This window comes from Lissotriton vulgaris, chromosome 6 (assembly GCF_964263255.1).
Source record: "Lissotriton vulgaris chromosome 6, aLisVul1.2, whole genome shotgun sequence".
Classification (NCBI taxonomy): domain Eukaryota; kingdom Metazoa; phylum Chordata; class Amphibia; order Caudata; family Salamandridae; genus Lissotriton; species Lissotriton vulgaris.
In genome coordinates this window covers 1359185004-1359208027 of record NC_141694.1, presented here as the reverse complement: position 1 = coordinate 1359208027, position 23024 = coordinate 1359185004, and the positions used below count along the sequence as shown (strand labels likewise).

Sequence of the window (23024 nt, the reverse complement as noted above, 5' to 3'; positions counted from 1 at the left end):
CTCCCCTCCACCCCATCTCACTGCCAATCTCTTCTTTCCCTCTGGATCATCTTTCTATCCTTCAAAAAGAAGCACTACAATGGAAAGGAGCTCTGGAGTTAGTGCCAGAGCAGGAAATGGTATTTGGTACTCCTGATATTTCCTTCTTCCCAAGAAGGCCAGCAATCTCCGTATGATCCTGAAACTCCGGTATTTTAATCATCAGAAAAGAGAATTACAAGATACTGACCTAGCTCATATGTCTTTGGAAGCTGGGGACTGGATGGTGTTCCTTATCTGAAAGAAAGACATTGGTGTTAGATTCCTTACCTTAGAATATCCCCAGGTTTCAGACTGGATCTGGAAAGTTTTCGTCAGCAGTACCCTTGCTTGTCAGTAGGCGTCGTCTGCGGCTCCGCGTCAGTCGTCGGCGTCGTGATCGCCGGGATGACGTCGTCTGAGTACTTAGACGCCGCCCTCGCGCGACGACGTCAGTTCTTCTTTTTTCCGCTCCAGCAAGCGCAGATCCGGGAAGAGCAGTACTCTTAGTCATTTTATGACTAACCTTTTGATCTATTTTGGATCTCTTTTTCGAGTCGTCTTCGACTCCTGGTGCCGTAGGGTTGACTGGCTTCAAGCCGTGCGACGCCTGTCAACCGCCTGATGCCGGTGACCGACCCCCACCATCGGTGTCTCTACTGCTTCAGGGCCGACCATGACGACAAGCCATGCCCCGACTGCCGGGCCTTGACTTCGAAAGCTAGTTAGGAGCGGTCCCCGCAAGCTGCTCGAGGTCCAGGTCGAGGAGGAAGTCGAGGGACCGGTCGCAGAGCCGCAGTCGTCGCTCGACGAGTCAACGTCATCACTCGTCAGGCTCCAAGTCCTCTGGTAAGTCGAGGCACTCCAAGAAGAAGTCGAAGAGGCGTCATCGCTCTTCTGACTCCGCTTGCTCGACGTGGCGCAGGGTTCGGGCGACACCGCCCACACGGCTTCGTCCGAGCAGCCAGCGCCGCCTCCATGCCCAAACCCGGCGGTCCCTGGCCTGCGAGCGACGCCGGAGGAGATTTGTGAGTTCCTCATTGCCATGAGGTCTCACTTCCCTCCGTTGAGGCCTGCTGGTGCGCCTTCGGGCCCCGCAGGTCCGACTGGGGGCCTCGGCGGGCCAGTCTCTCCGGCCCCAGCAACGTCGGGTGCTTCGGCGCTGTGGACGACTTCGGTCCCGACGCCGTCGTCCCCGTGGGATCCATACCCGGATTCCGGTTGACGCCAGTTGACCTTACGACTTCTCCGCAGGCGCCGACCCCATTGGTGTCGCCCCCGGCGCGGTCCCCGGACGACGTCGACCCCGGTTTCAGTCCGGGTCCGGTGTCGGATTGGCGCCGTCTCCGGCGTCGATGGTTGAGGGCTTCACCTATGACCCAGCTCAGTAATTCCAGCCTGTATACCAAGATACGGGTGAAAGGGAGGACTGGGAGGGGTCTGAGGACCCTCTGGCACAACAGTGCCAGATGAGCCAAGAGTGGGCAGATGAGCTAGGGGAGGCCAGTGGTTTGGACACTTCGCCCAACACTGGATTCATCTCTCCTCCCTCCGTGGCTACGGAGGAAGGTGCAACCTATGGTGTGGTGTTGCGCAGTGAGGCCAAGGCCTTGGCTCTTGAGCTCACTGCTGCGGCAGTGAGGTCTAACCTCCTCACGGAAGTGGTTTAGCCGCCAGTAAGCTCCTCTGAGCCTCTGCTGCCGTTCAATAAGGCACTCACAAACGTTTTGATGGGCAGCTGGTCCAAGCCCTCCACAGTACCCCCTGTGGATCAGAACGTGGCCCGACGCCACCGCCCGGCTCCGGGCGACCCTAGCTTTCTGTCCGTACACCCCACCCCGAGAGCCTGGTCCCAGACCGCATTCCCAACCGCTCCAAAAGGTTTGATCAGTTTGGCAAGAATCTGTTCTCACTGAGTTTTGGGTTGAGGTCTATCAACACCGCTTGCCTTTTCGGCCGTTATACCCACTTCTTGTGGGACACGGTTGCGGACGTGCTACCCCAATGCCCGGGGGAGGCCCAGGCCCGGCTCGCCCAAGCCCTCGCGGAGGGGCGGGATGCTACACGTTCTATCAGGTGTGGACTGGATACCACAGACTCGCTGGGAAGGGCGATTTCCACGACGGTGGCGGTTCGCCGACACGCCTGTCTGAGGTCCGCCAATTTCTCGGGCGATGTCCAGGCCACGCTCATGGACATGCCCTTCAAAGGCCATACAATACAAAAGCACAAGTGCACCACATAGCAGACTCCAAAGCTGTAGCCAAGACTTATTAAAATGATCACAGGAAATGGCGTCCAATGTTTTTGATCTTTTTTATTCCAATGCGTAAGAAAGAAAATCCGACGCGTTTCGTCCCTCTTGGGACTTCTTCAGGGCAGAATAATGGGTGTCTTCCAAAATAAAATCGTATAGGAGCAATGAAGTAGGAGTGGATGCAGATCTGCACCCAGACGTCCATATGCAGCAGGGATGTATATGCTGGGGTAAATGTGATCCCTCATAGATTTGTCAGCATATAAGATTTGAAAGATTAGAACTTGATCAGGTAACGGAAAAAAAGAGATAGGACCTGGGCACCAAATAAGGTGTAAGAATTCCCCGTCTGTCCCAATGGATGTATTCCGAACGGTCGAGTAAAGCCTTCAAAAACGTATTTTTCCTCTAAGTCCTCAATCTGTCCCAATGCTTGCGGTAACGTTAATTCTGTAGTAGTATCCCTTCTCCTAACAGTGGCTGGCTCACGGAAAAATAGTTCACGGCCCGATCAATCTCCTTCCACACACATCTCCACTCCCTCCAGTACGTATAGCCCTTCAAAGGCCGTCGCCTCTTTGGCGACAAAGCAGACAGTGCGCTTGAGCGTTTCAAGGACTCCAGGGCTACGGCCAAGTCCTTGGGCCTGTCTGGCCAGCCCCAGCAAACTTCTGCTTTTCGCCCCTTTCGTGGCCAGGGAAGGGGCACCCCTACACGTCCTGCAAGCCCCAGGCCGCAGAACCAGCATTAACGCCGACGTGGTAACCTCCGTGGTGGTGCCGGGGGACAACGGCAAGGCCAGTCCACATCCGCTCATGCAGCATCTGCCTCAAATCCTTCCTAGTCCGAGCTTTCAGGCCCATTCGACGCCAGTGGGGGGCAGGGTCTGCCATCACCTCCCCCACTGGCACTCCATCACGTCGAACAGGCAAATCGTCCGAAGGGGCTACTCCCTCCCCTTCGAGCGACCCCTTCTGCCATGCCACCGCAGTACCACCGCATTTCGGAGGATCACTTGCAACTTCTGCAGGAGGAAGTTATGGCCCTCTTGGCCAAGGGGGCCATCGAGCGCGTTCCTGGGCCAGAAGTAGGAGGTGGTTGCTATTCCCACTACTTTCTGATACCCAAGAAGGGCAAAGGAGGCCTACACCCTATCTTGGACCTCCGGAGTGTCAACGGCTTCCTCCGGAAGGAGAAGTTCAAGCTGCTGACTTTGGCTCAGGTCCTAACTGCCCTGGACCCTGGAGACTGGATGGTAGCGTTGGACTTGTAGGACGCATATTTCCACATCCCCGTCCTGGTGGCCCACTGGCGCTACCTGCGGTTCATGGTAGGCCACGAGCACTTTCAGTTTACCGTGCTCCCTTTCGGCCTTACCAGCGCCCCTCGGGTGTTCACGAAAGTGATGGCGGTGGTCGCAGTTCATCTGCGCAGATCAGGGGTTTCAGTCTTCCCCATCTCGACGACTTGTTAAAGACGGGCTCGCAACAGACAGTCCTCTCCCACCTCCAGGCTACAGACGACCTCCTGCACTCGCTGGGGTTCTCCATCAACGTGCCGAAGTCACACCTGTGCCCCTCTCAGATGCTCCTTTTCATCAGAGCAGTTCTGGGCTCGGCGCAGTTTCGGGTTTATCCCCCGAACAGCGGGTTCAGGATATTCCTATCTTTCAGCCTTTATCCCGAGTTTCTGTCAGGTTGACGCTGCGGCTCCTGGGGCTGATGCCCTTCTGCATCCTTCTTATGCATCACGCCAGGTGGCAGATGCGGGCTCTGCAGTGGGACCTGAATTTTCAGTTGGGACAGCATCAGGGCAACCTGTACAACCATGCCCTGATCTCGGAGGGCACTGCGAGTCAGTTGCAGTGGTGGCTCACGAACCGCGATTGCGTCAGCGGCAGATCCCTCTCCCTACCCCAACCGGAGCACGTAGTAGTGACGGACGCGTCCCTCCTGGGATGGGGGGCCACATGGGAGAGGCGGAGATCAGAAGCCTCTGGTCTCCGGCGGAGTCCCGACTCTATATCAACCTTCTTGAGCTGCTGGCGATCAGTCTTGCACTGAAGGCATTCCTTCCCTCTGTCCGGGGAAGTGTAGTGCAGGTGTTCACAGACAACACCACCGCCATGTGGTACTGCAACAAACAAGGCGGGATGGAGTTGTGGACCCTTTGTCAGGAGGCTCTGCACCTCTGGACATGGCTGGAACACCAGGGCATCACCCTGGTGGTTCAACACCTGGCAGGCTCCCTGAACGCCAGGGCGGACGAACTCAGCCGCCGGTGCATGATAGATCACGAATGGCGTCTGAACTCGGACGCTAGGTCTCTTTCAGCAGTGGGGAGAGCCTTGATTAGATCTATTCACCACCGAAGAGAACGCACAATGTCATTAGTTCTGCGCGTTGGAATTTCCAAGGCTGCACTCGCTCGGCGACGCTTTTCGTTGCGAGTGGAGCTGCAGTCTGTTGTACGCAGAGTGCCGAAGAAGATCAGGCAAGACCGGGCCCAAGTCATCCTTGTGGCTCCGGACTGGGCACGAAGATACTGGTATCCCAAGCCACTCAGCCTGTCAGTTGATCCTCCGTTTTGTCTGCCTCTTCAGTAGGACCTTCTGTCGCAGCAGCAGGGGACGGTCCTCCACCCGAACCTGTCCAGTCTCCACTTACATGCGTGGAGATTGAGCGGCGGCAGTTGAGGCCATTTGACTTGCCTCCTGATGTCTGTAATGTGATTCTGGCAGCCAGGTGTCCCTCCACGAAAACGGTATACACCTGCAGGTGGAACAAATTTGTGGCATGATGCACAGCAAAGGCTGTGGATCCCCTTTCGGCCCCTCTTTCAGAGGTTCTCCTCTTTCTTCTTTCTCTTGCCCAGCAGGGCTCTGTTCTGGGCACTCTGAAGGGCTACCTCTCTGCCATTTTCGCCTTCTTAAGGCTCCCTGATCAGCCCTCTTTGTTCAAGTCCCCAGTTGTAAATAGGTTTTTGAAGGGCATCACTCATATGTTTCCTTCTGTTCCTTTCGTGATGCCTCAGTGGGACTTGAACCTTGTTCTAACATATCTGATGTGCGCTCCTTTCGAGCCACTTCATAACTGTTCTCTTCGTCTCCTTACTCTAAAGACTGCATTCCTGGTTGCCATCACCTCTGCCAGGAGAGTGAGTGAGCTCCAGGCTCTTTCCTCTAAACCTCCTTTCTTTTCTGTCCATCCGGACAAAGTTGTGTTGCGGACGCAACCCTCTTTCCTGCCCAAGGTAGTCACAGCCTTCCACATCGGGAAGTCCATCACCTTGCCCACCTTCTTTCCGCCTCCTCATCCCTCGAAAGAAGAGGAGAGGCTCCACCGTCTGGACCCAAAACGTGCGCTCTCATACTATCTGGATCGCACACGCCAGTTACGAGTGGATGACCAACTTTTTGTTGGGTACGTGGGCGCTAAGAAAGGTCGGGCGGTGCACAAGCGAACTATCTCTCGTTGGGTCGTCTTGTGCATCAAGGCGTGCTATTCTTTGGCTAAAAAGGAGCCTCCTGTTGGGCTGAGGGCCCATTCCACTCGGGCCACGGTGGCTACTACTGCCCTGGGTCGGGTAGTCCCCTTGCAGGACATCTCTCAGGCAGCTATGTGGTTACGTGGCCCTCGCTGCACACTGCACACGTTTGCAAGACACTACTGCCTGGACTGCCAAGTTCGGAGAGATGGCTTCTTTGGCCGTTCCGTTCTCCAGGACTTTCTGGTTTGGTCATTGGTTCGCAGACCCACCACTGGGGTTGGTATTGCTGGGGTATCTATTCTAAGGTAAGGAATCCAATACTAACCTGTGTCTTTCATATGCACAAGTTACTTACCTTCTGTAACGATGTATCTGTAAGAAACAGTCGTTAATATTAGATTCCTTACCGCCCCACCCATCCTCCCCGTTCTGCGAACCGATATCTAGGATTACGGTCATCCCCTTTCAGGGTCCTAGTTTCTTGGCACCAGTGTTGATTTTTATCATGGCTCTGCATTTTTGGGGTGGAAAAGCTGTGTATAAGAACTGACGTCGGCGCGCGAGGGTGGCGTCTAAGTACTCCGGCGGCGTCATCCCGGCGCCAATGACGACAGACACGGAGCCGCAGACGACGCCTACTAGGGTACTGCAACGCAAAAGTTTCCGGATCCAGTCTGACGCATGGGGATATTCTAAGGTGAGGAATCTAATACTAACTACTGTTTCTTACAGATAAATTGTTCCCGAAGGTAAGTAACTTGTGCGATAAAGTCAAATCAAAGTTAGCATTAACTGCGAGGATTATAATGCACTTAAGAGTCTATGGTATGGCTATTTCATAGAACAGTTATAAGGAGATATTTCCAAAAGCTGCAGAGGGGCTCAGCTCATGCTCGGGCACCCTCTCACATAGCACTCTTCCTCCAGGATTGTCGAGGCCTACCATAGGAGTGACTTAAAGGGTCATATGTGTCTATATATAAGGTAGATATAGATATACTATATCTAAGTAAGGGGTGATTAACCACCTTACCCAAGCTGAGTGATCAGCCTGTGGTGTCAGTTTAGGTGGCCGCCAGGGGTGGCATAATACATGCTGCAGCCCCTGGTAGGCCTTGGATGTACCTATGCCCTGGGTACCTATGGTACACTATACAGGGGCTCACAAAGGTGACCCAATACCCAATCAGGTATGTACTTAAAGTACATGGAGTCCATTTTATAGGGAGAGCAGATGGCCAGTGGCCCTGAATAGCAGGATCCCAGGCCAACTAAGTCGAAAAGCAGCAAAACACTAGGCAAAAAGTTGGGGGTAACCATATAGTCAGATATCCACCTTCCAACACTAAGGACTCGTCCTTCTTTCCTGCCCAAGGTGGTCACAGCCTTTCATATCGGGCAGTCCATCACCTTGCCCACCTTCTATCCGCCTCCGCATCCCTTTGAAAGAGGAAGAAAGGCTCCACCTCCTGGACCCAAAACGTGCTCTCTCCTTCTATCGAGATCGCACACGCCAGTTCCGGTTGGATGACCAGCTCTTCGTGGGTTACGTGGGAGCAAAGAAGGGACGGGCGGTGCACAAGCGGACCATCTGTCGGTGGGTCGTCTTGTGCATCAAGGTTTACTACTCTTTGGCGAAAAAGGAGCCTCCTGTTGGGCTGCGCGCCCATTTTACTCCGGCCACGGCGGCTACTACTGCCCTGGGTCGGGGAGTCCCCTTGCAGGACATCTGTCAGGCAGCTACGTGGGCTTCGCTGCACACGTTTGCTAGACACTACTGCCTGGTTAGCCAAGTCCGGAGAGATGGCTTTTTTGGCCGTTCCGTTTTCCAGGACTTTCTGGTGTGATCTTGGTTCGCAGACCCACCACCGGGGTTGGTATTGCTTGGGTATCTATTCTAGGGTAAGGAATCTAACACTAACCTGTTTCTTTCAGATGCACAAGTTACTTACCTTCGGTAACGATATATCTGTGAGAAACAGTAGTTAGGCTTATATTCCTTACCGTCGCACCCATCCTCCACGTTCTGCGACCCGATATCTAGGGTTAAGGACATCCCTTTCTGATAGATACATCTGCCAGTGGATTCCTCTCCTTGTGAATATCCCCCTTGCGTCAGCAACATTCGGAAATTATTTTTGTAGCTTCGCGCCGACTTGGACGTCATAGAGACACAGCATCGCTCGCGACTCCGCTGACGTCACCGACGCCTACAATAGGCCCACGCCGGCGTGATGACATCAGTTCCTTTTTTTCCGCGTCGTCGACGCTAACGGTTTCACTCAGTAGCTTTTGGTAACTCTGTTACTGTTTTTCCTTGTTTTCTTGCTCTTTGTCTCCCTAAAATGTCGACAAAGAAGACCGGATTTAAGCCCTGCAGGGAGTGCGGGAAGATGATGTCCATTACAGATCCACACCAAGACTGTATTTGGTGCTTAAGCTCCGACCACAACGTGGATCGATGTTCATCGTGCCGAAAAATGAACCCTAAGGCCCTGCGAGAGAGGGAAACCAAACTTCTTGGAGCGAAGCTGAAATCCGACAAAGGTAGGAAATCTTCAAGATCCCGCTCGAGGAGGACGAAGTCGAGGTCGAGATCGAAGTCAAGATCAAGATCTCGAGAGGCATCGGCTTCGAAGTCCTCATCGGAACATGCTTCGAGGTCACATAAGAAGCACAAGAGAAGGAGGCATGAGTCGCGAGTGCGGTGTCTAAGTTCTCCGACGCCGTCATCCGAGCGATCACGATGCCGACGACGGACACGGAGCCGCAGACGACGCCTACCGACGCGCAGGGGTACTGCTGACGAAAACTTTCCGGATCCAGTCTGACTCCTGGGGATATTCTAAGGTAAGGAATCTAACACTAACTACTGTTTCTCACAGGTATATCGTTACCGAAGGTAAGTAATTTGTGTGACACTAGTAGCTGAATGTATTTAATTGTTTAGATGGGGATCTGATTCACAAAGCTCACTGTATAAAAGATAAATGTTTATCCCCTTAGGATTACTCTTTTGGGAAGATGTTTCTACCATTTCAGAGTTTCAAAAAAAGATACCAAGTATACTGAAGGAAATCAGTGAGAGTCTGCATACAGTGATTTCGATTATTGGAGTGTGTAACATTGAACCCATTTCTTTTTTCTATCTAGTGGAAAATTGTGCATGGGTAAATGTGATTTTTACTAATGTACCTTTTAATGGTATTTCAACATGAACTCTTCCCTTGTACTCTTTTAAAAGAAGTAGGGCATTTCTACTGCATCCTTACCCTGGAAGCTCTCTTACTCCCTCCAGGAAAAAAGTTCACATGCATTTCTGGTCGGAAAATTACTTTCAAGATGTTGTGAAAGCTCCAGAAATGTCAGTGTTTGTGGATGCTCATTTAGTGTTGCAGGCTGGTTTACCTATGAACATGTACTTTTTCTTCCCTTGCCCTAAACCTACGAACTCAAGTCTTTTGCCATGATGCTGAAATGTCTACAGTTGTTAGTACAACCTAAACATTTAAAATTCTACCAGTTCAACAAATCCAGGTTATGTGAATTAGGATTATAATTTTTGACTTGCAAAGGGGCCAGACTTTCTGTTCTCGGATCACTCACCCTGACCCTCCATCTTTGGGAGACTACTGTTGGACCTCCTCTAAAGGTGAAGAATCTGCAGTTAGAAGTGTCCTTCAGATGAACAAGTTAGATAACACTCCTTTGGTGGATACTCTATCTAACTACAGATCCTCACTGCCCTCCCACCTTCGTGTTTTGTGGAGAGGCCTCTTTGCCATGTAAAAAGGCCCTAAATTAGGATTAGGCACACGCTCAGATCATTTGATGTACATCTTTGGGCTTAGAAGGAGAAAGATACACGAAACAGTATTATCCAAGGTAAGTAACTTGTTTTTGCTCACTTATTTTCAGTTTTGCTGTGTTAAGCACTTTGTGAATCAGGCCCTTCTACCAGGTTGTGTGCGAAAGTTATTTTCTGGTTTGTGTTTCACAGTGCCTTCAGAATATTATTGGAATCTGATGAAGATCGACTTCTCGTCGTGTTTAATAGAGGTTTAATCTTGATGACTGAGGTAACTATTTTCTCTACAATACACCAAAATGGGCTATAAATATGTCAGTGTTGTTTGCCATAAGACCCGATAGGTATTTTATGACTTCCTCCACATTAATTATTATGTAGGAATGCAAGCATCCTAGAATTTGACTTTAGCATATTGATATTTTGATTGAATGATCCAAATGTAGGATAGGTTTCTTACAAATTAAACTTTCTGATATATGCCTCTTATTACAAATTTGCCATCTTAAACATTTCCCATCCCTCATGGCTGAATCAGTAGGATTTTATCAGTTTCCCATATACATTGCCAAATGGTGCTGCTACGGTGTGAGTTACGGAGCCAAGTGACTAAATCTCTGGAAATTACAAAGCAGGTCTCCAAATACCTTAGCCAGCACCCATGACATCCATTCGTACCCTTTCAGACCAAACAAATGCCTAGATTTGGTTCTTGCTGAGTGGTTGTGGGAATGTTTCACTTTATTTTGATGACCTCTTTCTACCAAAGCCTCTCAGATTTAAGCCTTATTAGAACATTAAAATGTTGAGAGCTCCATTGAAGACAACGAAGTAGCTCCTGGTTTACTATGGCTGATATAAACCTGGGACTCTAACATTCCAATTCTTGTCTTTTTGCTTCCCATTTTTTATTTCGAACATTTAACCCTTAGTTGGTGGAATGTTCAAATAGCCTTATAGTCCTTCTGCCTCTGGCTACACCGCCTGTTAAAGGCCCTCTCCCTCGTTATAGGCCTGAGCCGCAGGGCCTTTAACAACTGTAATATCCCTAGGCAGCGGGTTATAAGTCTATATTGCAGACAGTTTTCATACATAGATAATCATTTTCATGTCTGTGGTGTATATGTTTTAATATGAAAGAAACACGTGGTGATCGATTCCTTACCTTAGAATTACCCCCAGGTGTCAGACTGGATCCAGAAAGTACCCCTGCGCGTCGGTAGGCATCGTCGTGCTGCTCCGCGTGTGTTGTTGTCGCAGAGGTGACGTGCTGGAGCTACTTAGACGTGCCCACGCGTGCAGATGTTAGTTCTTTCTTTTTCCGTGCCAGCTAGCGCAGATCCGGGAAGAGCAAGTACCCCCAGTCACTTTTTGACTTAGTTTTTTCGAGGCCTTTTGTCTCAATTCTTTTGAGTCGATCGACTCCTGGTGTCGTAGGGATGTCGGCTTTAAGAACTGTGGGGACTGTCACTGCATGATGTCAGTGACGGACCAACACCGCGTGTGTCTCTACTGCCTGGGGCGCGACCACAACTGCCGGACCATGGCGCTGGTCCGGCAGGTGCGGGAGCGGTCCTGAAAGTTGCTGGAAGTCCGGCAGTCAGCTCCGCGACGCTCAAGGTCCCAGCCCCGTGGGAGGTCGAGGGACCAGTCGCAAAGCCATCATCATCGCTCCTCTGTATCTACGTCTTCGCACTTCGGGCGCAGGTAAGTCGAAGCATTCCAAGAAGAAGTCAAAGAAGCGTCGTCATTATTCGACGTTCCTGTGAGAAGTTGGCCTGATATGTAGTGCTCACTATTCTAGTGATCACTGTGTATCATTCCAAACGACCCTTATTGATGATTGGTTGTAAGTCAACCTTATAGACCTGCTATCCTAGTAGCATGGACAAGAGCAGTCTTTAGGCTAAACTCTAGAGGGCGTGTTAAGCCAGCTGTTATACCATCACATATACCCCTTGAACACCAAGTGAAAGGACACCACACAAGTTGTTATGAAAATAAAAGGATATTTATTCATAACAAGTCTACCCTGATCTCTTTATGAGTCAGGGAGCTAAGCACACAACAAAACTCTTAAGAAAATACTTTAAGTTGCACAATTTACACAAATGCCCGAGGGGCACGAAAAACCATATACTACAAAAGTGGAATGCGAAAAACTAGCAGGTAAGTAACAAGATCCAGAGGCTTCAGGATCGCTAGGACTACACTACAGAACCCTAAGGTTAGGAGCAGGAGGCCTAGGGAGATCGGGTGCAGAGTGTGCACTCTCACGCGGGATGCGGGACAAAGTCTATGGATGCTAGATTTCGTAAAGTTACAGTTATCGGACGAATCCGACTAGATAGGCTGAAAACGAAAAAGGATCTGGACACTTAGATAGTGAACCTACGTTGGAGCACCGAAATGCTCAGGTTACCGAGCCCAGGGGCTGCGGCTGCATAGGGTTCAAAAGACGTCGGGAATCCTCGTTACAGTCTATGGAGCCTGAAAGAAGAAGTTGCTGGCAGGCGACCAGTGATGAAGTTCGATGTGATCCAAGCCTGGATCGATGATGGAGACGACCTGAAAGCAGAGGGGACTCAGTTCTTAACCACTAGCCAGTGATTAGGTGGGCACCAGGATGGCACCGGATGAAGTCACCTCGACCAGGTGAGTGGGCGACGCTGGGCTCTGCAGTCTCTCGGACCAGGAGGAGTTGTCGGCGACCAGGATGGAGGTGCGAGCTGTCCCACGAAGGTGTCTGCTGTCGGCGATGCTGGACCCAGGATTGGGGCAACAACCCTTGGCAAAGGCAAGCCCACGCGGTGGACTCAAGATGGCGTCTGGAGTGGACCAGGAGGGTCCGGGGTGCTCCTCTCTTGGAAGGGAGCAAGGCCAGTCTGGAGCAACCAGATCAGCGATGTAATTCTCGTGGTTCGTCGTCAGGAGGCCCACAAGCCAGCAGGCAAGTAGCCGGACAACGCGGTGAGCAGCAAAGAGCAGAAGGCCCCACGCAGATCTCGTGGATGCTGGGGGCTGGACTTCGGTGCTGGAGCTGCTATCAGGATTGGCTGTAGCTCAAGAATAGTAAAATAGCCACTAACCTCTTCCAGACGCCAAGCGGAGACGATGTGTGATGTTAGCCCCCCTAGTCCCCTGAAACACGAACCCCCACAGAGGCTAGATAAATACCTCTGCGTGAATCCGTGCCCCCAGGGAAAAAAGGGAAAGGGAAAAAATAATAAAGTAGCTGTGGCTTCGGTGTATCACTCGTGGTCCTGGCCAGCCGTCAGCGCAGACCCCAAAAGATGTGCACACTACAGGAGGACGACAAATAATGTGTGTCAATAATGCATAGAGAATAACTAGACTGACATATTTTCTATGCTCATCTCCCTACTCTCCCTGAGCCCACAGGCTGTCTCTGTAATAACACTCTCTGCTTTATATAAGTATTCAGGAGCAGAATGAGTCCACGGATTCCAATCCCTTCAGAAACATAACCCTTCTAATGATTTCCAACCATTAACAGTCCTTAATCTGTGCATGAAGCTAACAGCACTTTTTTCTTCTTTAATGGTATTTCTTCATACCACACTAAGCAAATCTCGGCGTTGCTGAAGTTTTTTTCTGACACGAACTTCGTCTTTATCAGGTACAGTCTGATGAAGATAAACAAAAAGGCCAGCCACGGGGAAAAACAGTCTTTCCTTTTTCTGCACAGAACTTGTCACTAGGAAAGCTTTAGAACAGAAGGCGTCTTTGCTTCAGGCGCGCCTCTAAAATAAACACTTTCACAGATATCTTTCATGTCCTTTTAAACGCGCCTATGCTTTAAAAGTACAGCTGCTACTCGGGGGCTTTTTCAAAGTGAATAAATATTCACACAAGATAATTATCCTCGTGAGGCTTCCACTGACAAGAATACCTGACCAAAAACAGAGTCTTTTCCGCAGTCCTTCAGGAAACAAAGTTCGATGAATTCATACAGTGAAATACAGCTTTTCTTCTTTCTTCAAGCTGAACTCCGGCGGGAAGCACCATCCGCCATTCCAACACCTCGAGGGAAAATTGACAAGCACTTTCCTGTTCTCGGGGCGGCCCTTAAGAATGCACCGCCTTCTTCCTTCACTAATGTCAACCCTAAGGATGCTGGGACATGTAGTTTTGTACATTTTTTCATACAGATTGTGCTTTTCTCAGGACGACAGAGATGATGTTTCCTAATGCGCCAGGAAATCGCTACACTGCTCAGGGTCAGGGCTTCTCAAACCCCAAAGCACTCACTCGTGGATCCCTCGGCGGTCGTGCTGGATAAGCGTCGTGCAGTTTTGAAGATGGCCGGTCCTTTTAGGTCTCGTCACACCCACGAATCTCAGCTGGGCTTATGATGTAGGTAGAGGTCAGAGGTGCCAGGGAATCCGGGTTTCGTCGAGCTGGGCAGTCTTGATCCGGAGGATGGACGTGCAGCAAACCGCATGCGCTTAGATGGTGCCCGCTGGTGCAGGGTGGCTACTCCTTAGCCACAAGGGAGAGTCTTCAGAAAAGTTCAAGAGTTCTTTCGTGGAAAGTAGTCAAGATTCAGAATTATCTAATTTGGGAAAGGGGCCCGCTCCTACGTTTATACTAAAGAAAGGGGCTGGCACGCGACTAGGTCCTGCCCATGGGTGGGACCAGGAGGGGGATGGTTACACCCCTCTCCCTTGTCCGGACTTTCCCCAGCTCAGGGGCTGGTGTGCCCCTGGAACTGGTTCAAACCGGCAGATGCATAGTGAGCACCGGGGTGCCACTTGCAGTCACCTTCCTCTCAGCCCTGCCTACCTGGGATACACAAAACCCTGTCTGGGATGGTGCTAGCACCGCCCCTGACAGGAAACCCTTTGTCCAAGCTCTCCTCGCTGGAAGGACTCCCAGCAGCAGGAGGTCAGACTTGTGTCTGTGGTGGCAGCATCCATTTTGTGATGCTGAGGCTCGAGTTAACTTTAACCGGGGTTCACAGTTACATACATGTCGTGTCCCTCTAGAAGGATGGAATGCTAACCCCGTCGCCAGAATTGGCGAGGGGTTAGTATTCCAATTCGTATGACACCTTACTCGACATGTTTTGATAAAGCGATACCAAAGTTGGCAAATAACCGCGAGGATTATAATGCGCTTAAGAGTATATGGTACGCGTTATCATGGAACAGCTATTAGGACTTAGTTCCGCAAGCTGCAAACGGGCTCAGCTCATGCAAGAGCACCATCTCACATAATTCCAAGCACTCTGCCTTCAGGATTGTTAAGTCCTGCCATAGGAGTGACTGATAGGAATACATGTGTCCATTTTAGGGTTAGATATAGGAATACTATATCTAAAGCAAAGGGTGTTTACACCACCTTGCCCCAGCTGTCGTGCAGCCAGTTGTGTCAGATTTGGATGGCCAGCCAGGGGTGGCATAATACAAGCTGCAGCCCCTGATAGGCCCTGGGTACACCTATGCCCTGGGTACCTAAGGTGCACTGTACAGGGACTGATAAGGTGACTCAGTATCCAATTAGATATGTACCTAAGGTACATGGAATCCATTTTACAGAGAGAGCAGTAGGCCTGGGGCCCTGAATAGCAGGGTCCCAGGTCAACTAAGTCGAAAAACCAGCAAAACACCAGGCAAAAAGTTGGGGGTAACCATAGTCAGGTATCCACCTTCCTACAGTCCCCACACTCGTCACACGACTCGGCTGAGGGTGCGGGTGGTACCACCCCCGCGGCTCCGGCAGACCCTGCGACCGCGCCGCCGGCCTAACGTCCCTTTCCGGGTCTGTCGGCGACGCCTGCTCAGGTGCAAGAGTTCCTTGCTGCCATGGCCCGACTCTTTGGGCCTATTGGCCTCGCTGGTGCGCCTGCGGGCCTGACTGGTGGTCTTGCCCTTCCATTGCCGGCGACTTCAGCCCCGGCGCCGCAGGACCCTCCTGGATATTGGCTCGCATCCCGGGTGACACCGGTGTTGACCCCTCCTCCGGCACCACCTCCGACGTCGTCCCGTGCCACCGCCGACGTCGGCCCCAGTTTCAGCCCTGACACGGCCCCGGATCGCCGTTGCTTGATGCCGATTTCCACGCCGATGGGGCCTTTTTACCCCTATGTCCATCCTCCTTATTGTCAGCCTGTTTCGCAGACTTCGGTGGAAAGGGAGGACTGGGAAGGGTCGGACGACCCTCACACAACAGTGTGATTATGATCCGGACTGGGCAGAGGATTTGGGGGATGCCAGTGGTCTTGACACCTCACCTGACCTTGGCATGCTGTTTCCTCCTACCGTGGTTATGGAGGAGGGAGCCAGTTACGCAGTGGTGTTGCGTAGGGCGGCGAGGCCCTCCACCTCGAACCCCCTACAGTGGCCGTCAGGACTAACTCCTGACAGAAGTGCTTCAGCCGGCGGCAACCTCTTCGGAGCCCTTGCTACCTTTTAATGACGCACTTTTGAACGTTCTTTTGGGCACTTGGTCCAGGCCCAACACAGGAACTTCTGTGGAAAGGAACGTGGCCCGACGCCATTGCCCGGCTCCTTTCTCTCCCAACACCCCACTCCCGAGAGCTTGGTTTTCAAAGCCTCTGCTTCCCAGAGCGCGTTCACTTCCACACCTTCGGATAGGGAATCCAAGAAGCTGGAGCAGCTTAGCAAGAAGCTGTTTTCATCTGTCAGCTTAGGGCTGCGGTTGGTGAACACCGCTTGCCTCTTGGGCTGTTATTCCCACTCTGTGTGGGATACGGTTGTGCAGGTGCTGCCCAACTGTCCGGAGGAGGCCGGACAGTCCTCTTCCAAGCTATAGCAGCTGGGAGAGATGCAGCTAAGTTCACCATTCGTTGTGGGCTTGATACCGCCGATTTGCTGGGCAGGGCGATTTCCACGACGGTGGCGCTTCGCAGCATGCCTGGCTGAGGACAACTGGCTTCTCAGGGGTTGTCCAGAACACTGTGATTGACATGCCCTTTGATGGCATTCACCTTTTTGGCAATAAAGCAGATAGTGCGTTGGAGCGTGTTGGACCCGGCCCTTTTTGGCAGGTTCACCCCGAGACTTTTTGCTTTTTCCTAGCCTGTTTCTGGAACCTGGTGGTGGTGATTTTAGGCCTCTGCGCACTTTTTCACTGTGGTACAGTGTAAAGTGCTTGAGCTCTCTGTGTATGTGTGGTGAGTGACCTGCCCTCCCATAGGAATGAATGGGGAATATGTATGCCCATGGTAGTTCCTGATGTGTGGGGAGTGCAGGGGCGAGTTTGATATGTACGAACTCGTGAGAGTGAATGCTGCATAATGATATATGCGGCATGAGTGTGTCTAGTCTAGAAGTGCCACTTTTAGAAGTTGGCATATGTGTGTAATTTGTGTCTGGCGTGTGATTGGCTGGTGAGCCTGGGTCAGGAGTGCCTGGCCTGCTTGTGGATTGACTGTCTGGTTTGAGGGTGACAGGGGCTGGGGAGCCCCAGGAGGTTGTCTGAGTCAGCCCGTGGATGAAAGGCTGCATCTGCTGCCAGGGAAGTGAGAGGAGATGGCACCTGGGAGTGACTAGGGCTGTGCCTGCCTGACCACAATGCTGGCTCCACCTCCCGCTGGGCGACTGTCATCTCTGTCCCTGACACTGAAGAGAGTTCCCTAAAACCAGTTCTAGCTGGTTCTCACACTGCCTGCACAAAGACTTCAAAGACTTTTCTCTGTATAAGAAGGGGCTGTGTCCCCTTCCAATCTGTTCTTATTTTCAACTTGAATCTTGCCAGGGGCGTGCTGCTGCTTGGGCCCAGGGGAATCTCTGGGCCCTGCCCAGCCCCTGGACACTTGATGGACTTGCCCTGGGATCCTTTGGACCTTCTTCCTATCCCCCCAGGACTTTGCTGCATCTCCTGAAAGATTTTGCTGGACTAGGTGACCTTTGGTTGCCTATGGCGCTGGGAGCGCTTTATTTTCCCCTCCTAGCGCTAGAGAGCGCGTTTTGCTGAAGGGCGAGCGTGTCGCCGTCACGCATTTGGCGTGAGGAATTTTCAGGTGCCTACCCTGCGTGGCGCCCGGTTCGTGTGATGCTTTATTTATGGGTGCCACCCCGTTTAATGGATTAATTATCGGGTGCTCACCCCGGTTTGCCTACTATTTTAATCGCGAGGGAGCCCACCCCTCGAATACTGTCCGCCCGCCTGTAAGTGCCGAAGAAGGGCCGCCGCGCTGCCCGTGGCGAAACGGAAGTGGTTGGCTGGCCGGCCAATCCTGGCGCGGCCGGCCGGAAGTCCCGCCCCCACCCGGGGACGCGTGGAGCCCCGGAGGAGAAGTGCTGGCTGGTGAGGGAGCCCCGAGAGCCGGTGGAGCAGTGTGGTGGGGGCGTGGGGCACATTGCCGGTGCCTGCCTCCGCCGCAAGTCCAGGCCGCCAGCCGGCGGAGCGGAGAAGATTCCCGCGCTGACTAGAGGAGCCCGGCCGAGAACAGCCCGGTGAGTGGAAGGGCTGGGGGGGCTCTGTGATGTTGCTGGCGGTGCCGATTGAGAGGCACAGATTCAGGGCGGCACGATTGGCAGCGGGTCGCCCCAACGTGGAGGTAGAGCCCAGAGAGGCTCTGAAGGGGCATATCTGTTTTCGCTCCCCGTGGGAGCAGAGGAAGCCTAAGGGTGCCGGTTGAGAGGCACAGAGCCAGGACGGCCCCGATTGGAAGCGGGTCGCCCCAACGTTGTAGAGCCCTGAGAAGGCTCCCTGAGGGAAGGTGTGTTTCCCGAGCCCAGATGGCTCCAACGATGGGGCCATAATTGTTTAAGAGCCTGTGTTGCTCCAACGTGTGTTTTCAGAGCCTGTGTGGCTCCAGCAGTGGGTGCAGTTTGCGCCTAAGGGTCATTGAGGACCCTCTCGCAGTTTGAAGTTCACAGCTTGCCAGCAATTAGTGGGCAGCTGCACCGTTTAGGTCTTGTGATTTTCTCAGGTGCCCAGCAAGTAGTGGGCACCTGCAACGTTTACTTTTTGCGCCAGTGGCGCACCCTTTGACTGGCGCTGCCTGGCAGCGCGCCCTGACATTCTGGACGCAGGGCGTCTTAGCCCCAACAAGGCCAGTTGGCCTAGGGACTGCCACAGGTGGTGGCTTATGTAAGTTTGGCGCAATTGTATGGTTATTGCATCTCTGAATGTGTTTTCTTGCATCATGTGTTATTCCTGCACCTCTGAATGTTTTTAGGCATCATGTGATTTTTGCGCTATTGTATTGTTCTGGCACCTCTGAATGTTTTTAGGCATCATGTGTCTTCCTTTTCCCTGCGCTGCACCTCTGAATGTTTTAGGCATCATGTGTCTTCTTGCGCTGCACCTCTGAATGTATTTTATTGCATCATGTGCTTTGTTCTGAACACCGCTGAATGTGTAGGTTTATGCATCATGTGTTTCCCTTGTCTTACACCTCTGAATGTTTTTTAGGCATAATGTGTTTTTCCTGTCTTACACCTCTGAATGTTTTTAGGCATCATGTGTTTTTCCTGTATTACTCCTCTGAATGTGTTTCATGCATCATGGGTAATGTGTTCTTGTTTATACCCCTAAATGTATTTTATTCTTAGGTGGTTGTTCTGTTAGTACAGGTGGTCCTAGTGAGGTCCTGGTTCCTGTTACCAGTGGTTACTGGTTGTGTGCCATAGTTGCTAATTTGTGCTACTATGATTTTTATTCTTTATTATTCTTTATTCTAGAAGTGATATTTCTGATTCTGACAGTGGCCCACGTGGCCCTGTCTCCTGTAAATAATCCCTTGTGAATATTGCCCGTGCCAGTTGGCACCATGTATATTGTGTGATACTATCTGATGTGTTTTTACAATACAAAAGTTATTTTATAATAACCTTGTGTGGAGTTCCTTTTGTGGTGTGCCTAGTATGTTGTTGCTGTTGTGTGCTGGCGCAAATGCTTTACACATTGCCTCCGTGTTTAGCCTTACTGCTCGTGCCAAGCTACCAGGGGGTGAGCAGGGGTTATCTTGGCGTGTGACTCCCTTGCCCTGACTAGAATGGTGGTTTCTGCCTGGCTTTGGCGTCAGCCTTAGCCTACCAGAAATAGCCAGTTATAACAGAGCGCTTTAAGGACTCACGGGCTACGGCCAAGTCTTTGGGCCTGTCGGCCACTCGCCCTCCTCCGCCTTCTGCTTTTCGCTCCTTTCGTGGCCACGGAATGGGGTGCCCCAACACGTTTGTTTCAGTGCCACAGGCCTGTGCACCAACATCCTCAGCGCGGACGTGGGAACCGCCGAGGCGGTTCTGGGGGCCAGCGGTCGGGTCAGTCCATCCCCACAGCATCAACTTCAAAACCTTCCTAGTCCGACCTTTCAGGCCCACCAAATGCCAGTGGACAGCAGAATTCACCATAATCTCCCCCACTGGCGCAATATCACCTCGGACAGGAGGGTGCTGTAAATTATCTGAAGGGGCTACTCCCTCTCCTTCGAGACTACCCCTCCAGCCATGCCATCTCAGACCCACCGCATGTCAGAGGACCATCTTGCGCTTCTTCAGCAGGAAGTCACGGCCCTCTTGGCCAAGGGGGCCATTGAGCGCGTTCCTGGGCCAGAAGTAGGTTGTGGTTGTTATTCCCACTACTTTCTGGTCCCCAAGAAGGACAAGGGCCTGCATCCTATGTTGGACCTCAGGAACGTCAACCACTTCCTCTGTAAGGAGAACTTCAAGATGTTGACGCAGCTCAGGTCTTGTCTGCCCTCGACCCTGGAGACTGGATGGTAGCGTTGGACTTGCAGGACGCATATTTCCACAACCCCGCCCTGCCGGCCCACCAGTGTTACCTGCGGTTCACGGTAGGCCACAAGCACTTTCAGTATACTGTGCTCCCCTTCGGCCTTACCAGCGGCCCGCGGGTGTTCACGAAATTGATGGCGGTGGTCGCAGCTCATCTGCGAAGATCAGGGGTTCCAGTCTTCCCCTATCAAGACGATTGGTTGTTATAGTTGGGTTCGCTCCAGACAGTCGTTTCCCACCTCCAGATTTATTGCCGACCTTCTGCATTTGCTGGGGTTCTCCATCAACGTGACGAAGGTGCACCTGATTCCCTCTCAGAAGCTCCTCTTCATCGGAGCGGTTCTGGACTCTGCACAGTTTCGAGTTCATCCTCCCGAGCAGCTAGTTCGGGATATCTGAAAGAGACACGTTGGTCATAGATTCCTTACCTTAGAATATTCCCAGGTGTCAGAATGGATCCGGAAAGCTATGCCCTACCCCAGCGCGTCAGTAGGTGGCGTCCTGCGGTTCCGCATCAGTCACTGGCGTCTGCGCCAGCAAGCACAGATCCAGATTGAGCACGTACCTCAGTCTCTTTTTTACTACTATTTTGAGACTTTTGTCTCCCCTTTTTTTTCCTGGTGCACGTAGGGATACCTGGCTTTAAGTCTTGTTCGGCCTGTCGCCCTAATATGTTAGTGGCGGACCCGCACAATGTTTGCTTCTACTGCCTGGAGACTGATCACGACTCCCAGGACTGCCGGGACTGTCGAGCCATGGCCCTGAAGGCCTTGCAGGAGCGGCGCCGGAAGTTGCTGGAGGTCCGACATTCGTCACACTGCCACTCCGGGTCTAGGGGCCATTCACGGGACCGCTTGCGGAACCGGAGTATCGCTCCTCAGGCTCCAAGTCTTCACCTTCGGATTCTGGTAAGCGACGCCATAAAAAGAAGTACCTACATCATCAGCCCAGCTGAGATCCGTGGGTGTGACGAGACCTCGAGGGACCGGCCATCTTCAGAACTGCACGACGCTTATCCAGCACGACCGCCAAGGGATCCTCGAGTGAGTGCTTTGGGGTTCGAGAAGCCCCAACTCTGAGCATCTCCAGCACCGAAGTCCAGCCCCCCAGCATCCAACAGATCTGCGTGGGGCCCTTCTGCTCTTTCTGCTCTTTGCTGCTCACCGCGTTGTCCGGCTACTTGCCTGCTGGCTTGTGGCCCTCTTGACGACGAACCACGACGACAACACCACTGGTCTGGTTGCTCCAGACTGGCCCTTGCTCCCCTCCAACAGAGGAGCACCCGGACCCCCCTGGTCCACTCCAGACGCCATTTTAAGTCCACCGCGTGGGCTTGCATTTGCCAAGACTTGTTGCCCAATCCTGGGTCCAGCGACGTCGACAGCAGATACCTTCGTGGGACAGCTCGCACCTCCATCCTGGTCGCCGACAACGCCTCCTGGTCCGTGAGACTGCAGAGCCCAGCGTCGCCTACTCACCTGGTCGAGGTGACTCCATCCGGTGCCGTCCTGGTGCCCATCTAATCACTGGCTAGTGATCCAGAACTTGGTCCCCTCTGCTTACAGGTATCCTCCATCATCGATCCAGGCTTGGATCCCTCCGAATCTCTTCACTGGTCGCCTGCCAGCAACTTCTTCTTTCAGGCTCCATAGACTGCAAAGAGGATTCCCGACGTCTTTCCAGACCTATGCAGCGCAGCCCCTGGGCTAGGTAACCTCAGCATTTCGGTGCTCCAGCATAGCCTCACTATCCAAGGGTCCAGATCCTTTTTCGTTTCAGCTCTACCTAGCCGGATTTGTCCGATAACACTAACTTTACGAAATCTAGCATCCATAGACTTTGTCCCGCATCCCGCGTGAGAGTGCACACTCTGCACCCGATCTCCCTAGGCCTCCTACTAGTAATCTGAAGGTTCAGTAGTCCAGTCCTAGCAATCCTAAAGCCTATTAGAGTAGTACTTACCTGCTAGTAATTTCGCATTCCACTTTTAGAGTATATGGTTTTTCGTGCTCCTCGGGCACTTGTTTAAATTGTGCGACTTTGAGTATTTTCATAAGAGTTTTGTATTGTGCTTAGCACCCTGTCCTCATAAAGAGTCCAGGGTTGTTGTGTTCTAAATAAATATACTTTATTTTCATAACAACTTGTGTGGTGTTCTTTCACTTGGTTTTCAAGGGGTATATGTGATGGTATAACAGCTGGCTTAACACGCCCTCTAGAGTTTAGCCTAAATACTGCTCTTGTCCATGCTACCAGGATAGCTGGTCTACGGTTGACTTACAACCAATCATCAATAAGGGTTGTTTGGACTGATACAAAGTGCTCACTAGAATAGTGAACATTATATATCAGGCCAACTTCTCACATGGACAACCAAGGGATTGGAAGTAGGAGACCCACGGGAGACGCGTTCAGTGTCTAAACACCGTCTCGAGTTACCATAGAGTTATAATGGGAACGTAAAAGTTACAAAGTAGTAGATTAAGGACACTTCCGGATGGACTACGGTAAAACCCTTTTAAACTAGGACACTTCAAGAGTCAACACCCACGGGAGCACCGGAGTACTTGAGTTAACTCACCAAGGGAAGCCGGGTGCATAGGTGTTCACTTGTGTCGGGTTTCGTCGCTGTTTCCTATGGAGAGCTGCAAAGAAGTGCTGCAGGCGACCAGGAGAAAAGTGTCCGGGTGGATCCAAAGGTGGATCGAAGATGTGAAGAACC

At 52.0% G+C, this 23024-nt stretch overlaps 1 protein-coding gene across 2 annotated transcripts in view; it reads left to right on the top strand.

Annotated features, from left to right (window-relative positions):
• Nucleotides 1-23024, top strand: part of USP34 (ubiquitin specific peptidase 34) — a 2709276-nt gene that overhangs the window by 2339386 nt on the left and 346866 nt on the right. For both annotated transcript variants that reach the window (XM_086927486.1, XM_086927485.1), the window contains exon 69: nt 9765-9843. In XM_086927486.1, coding sequence (XP_086783612.1) covers nt 9765-9843 — 79 coding nt within the window. The remainder of the gene's footprint in view (nt 1-9764; nt 9844-23024) is intronic.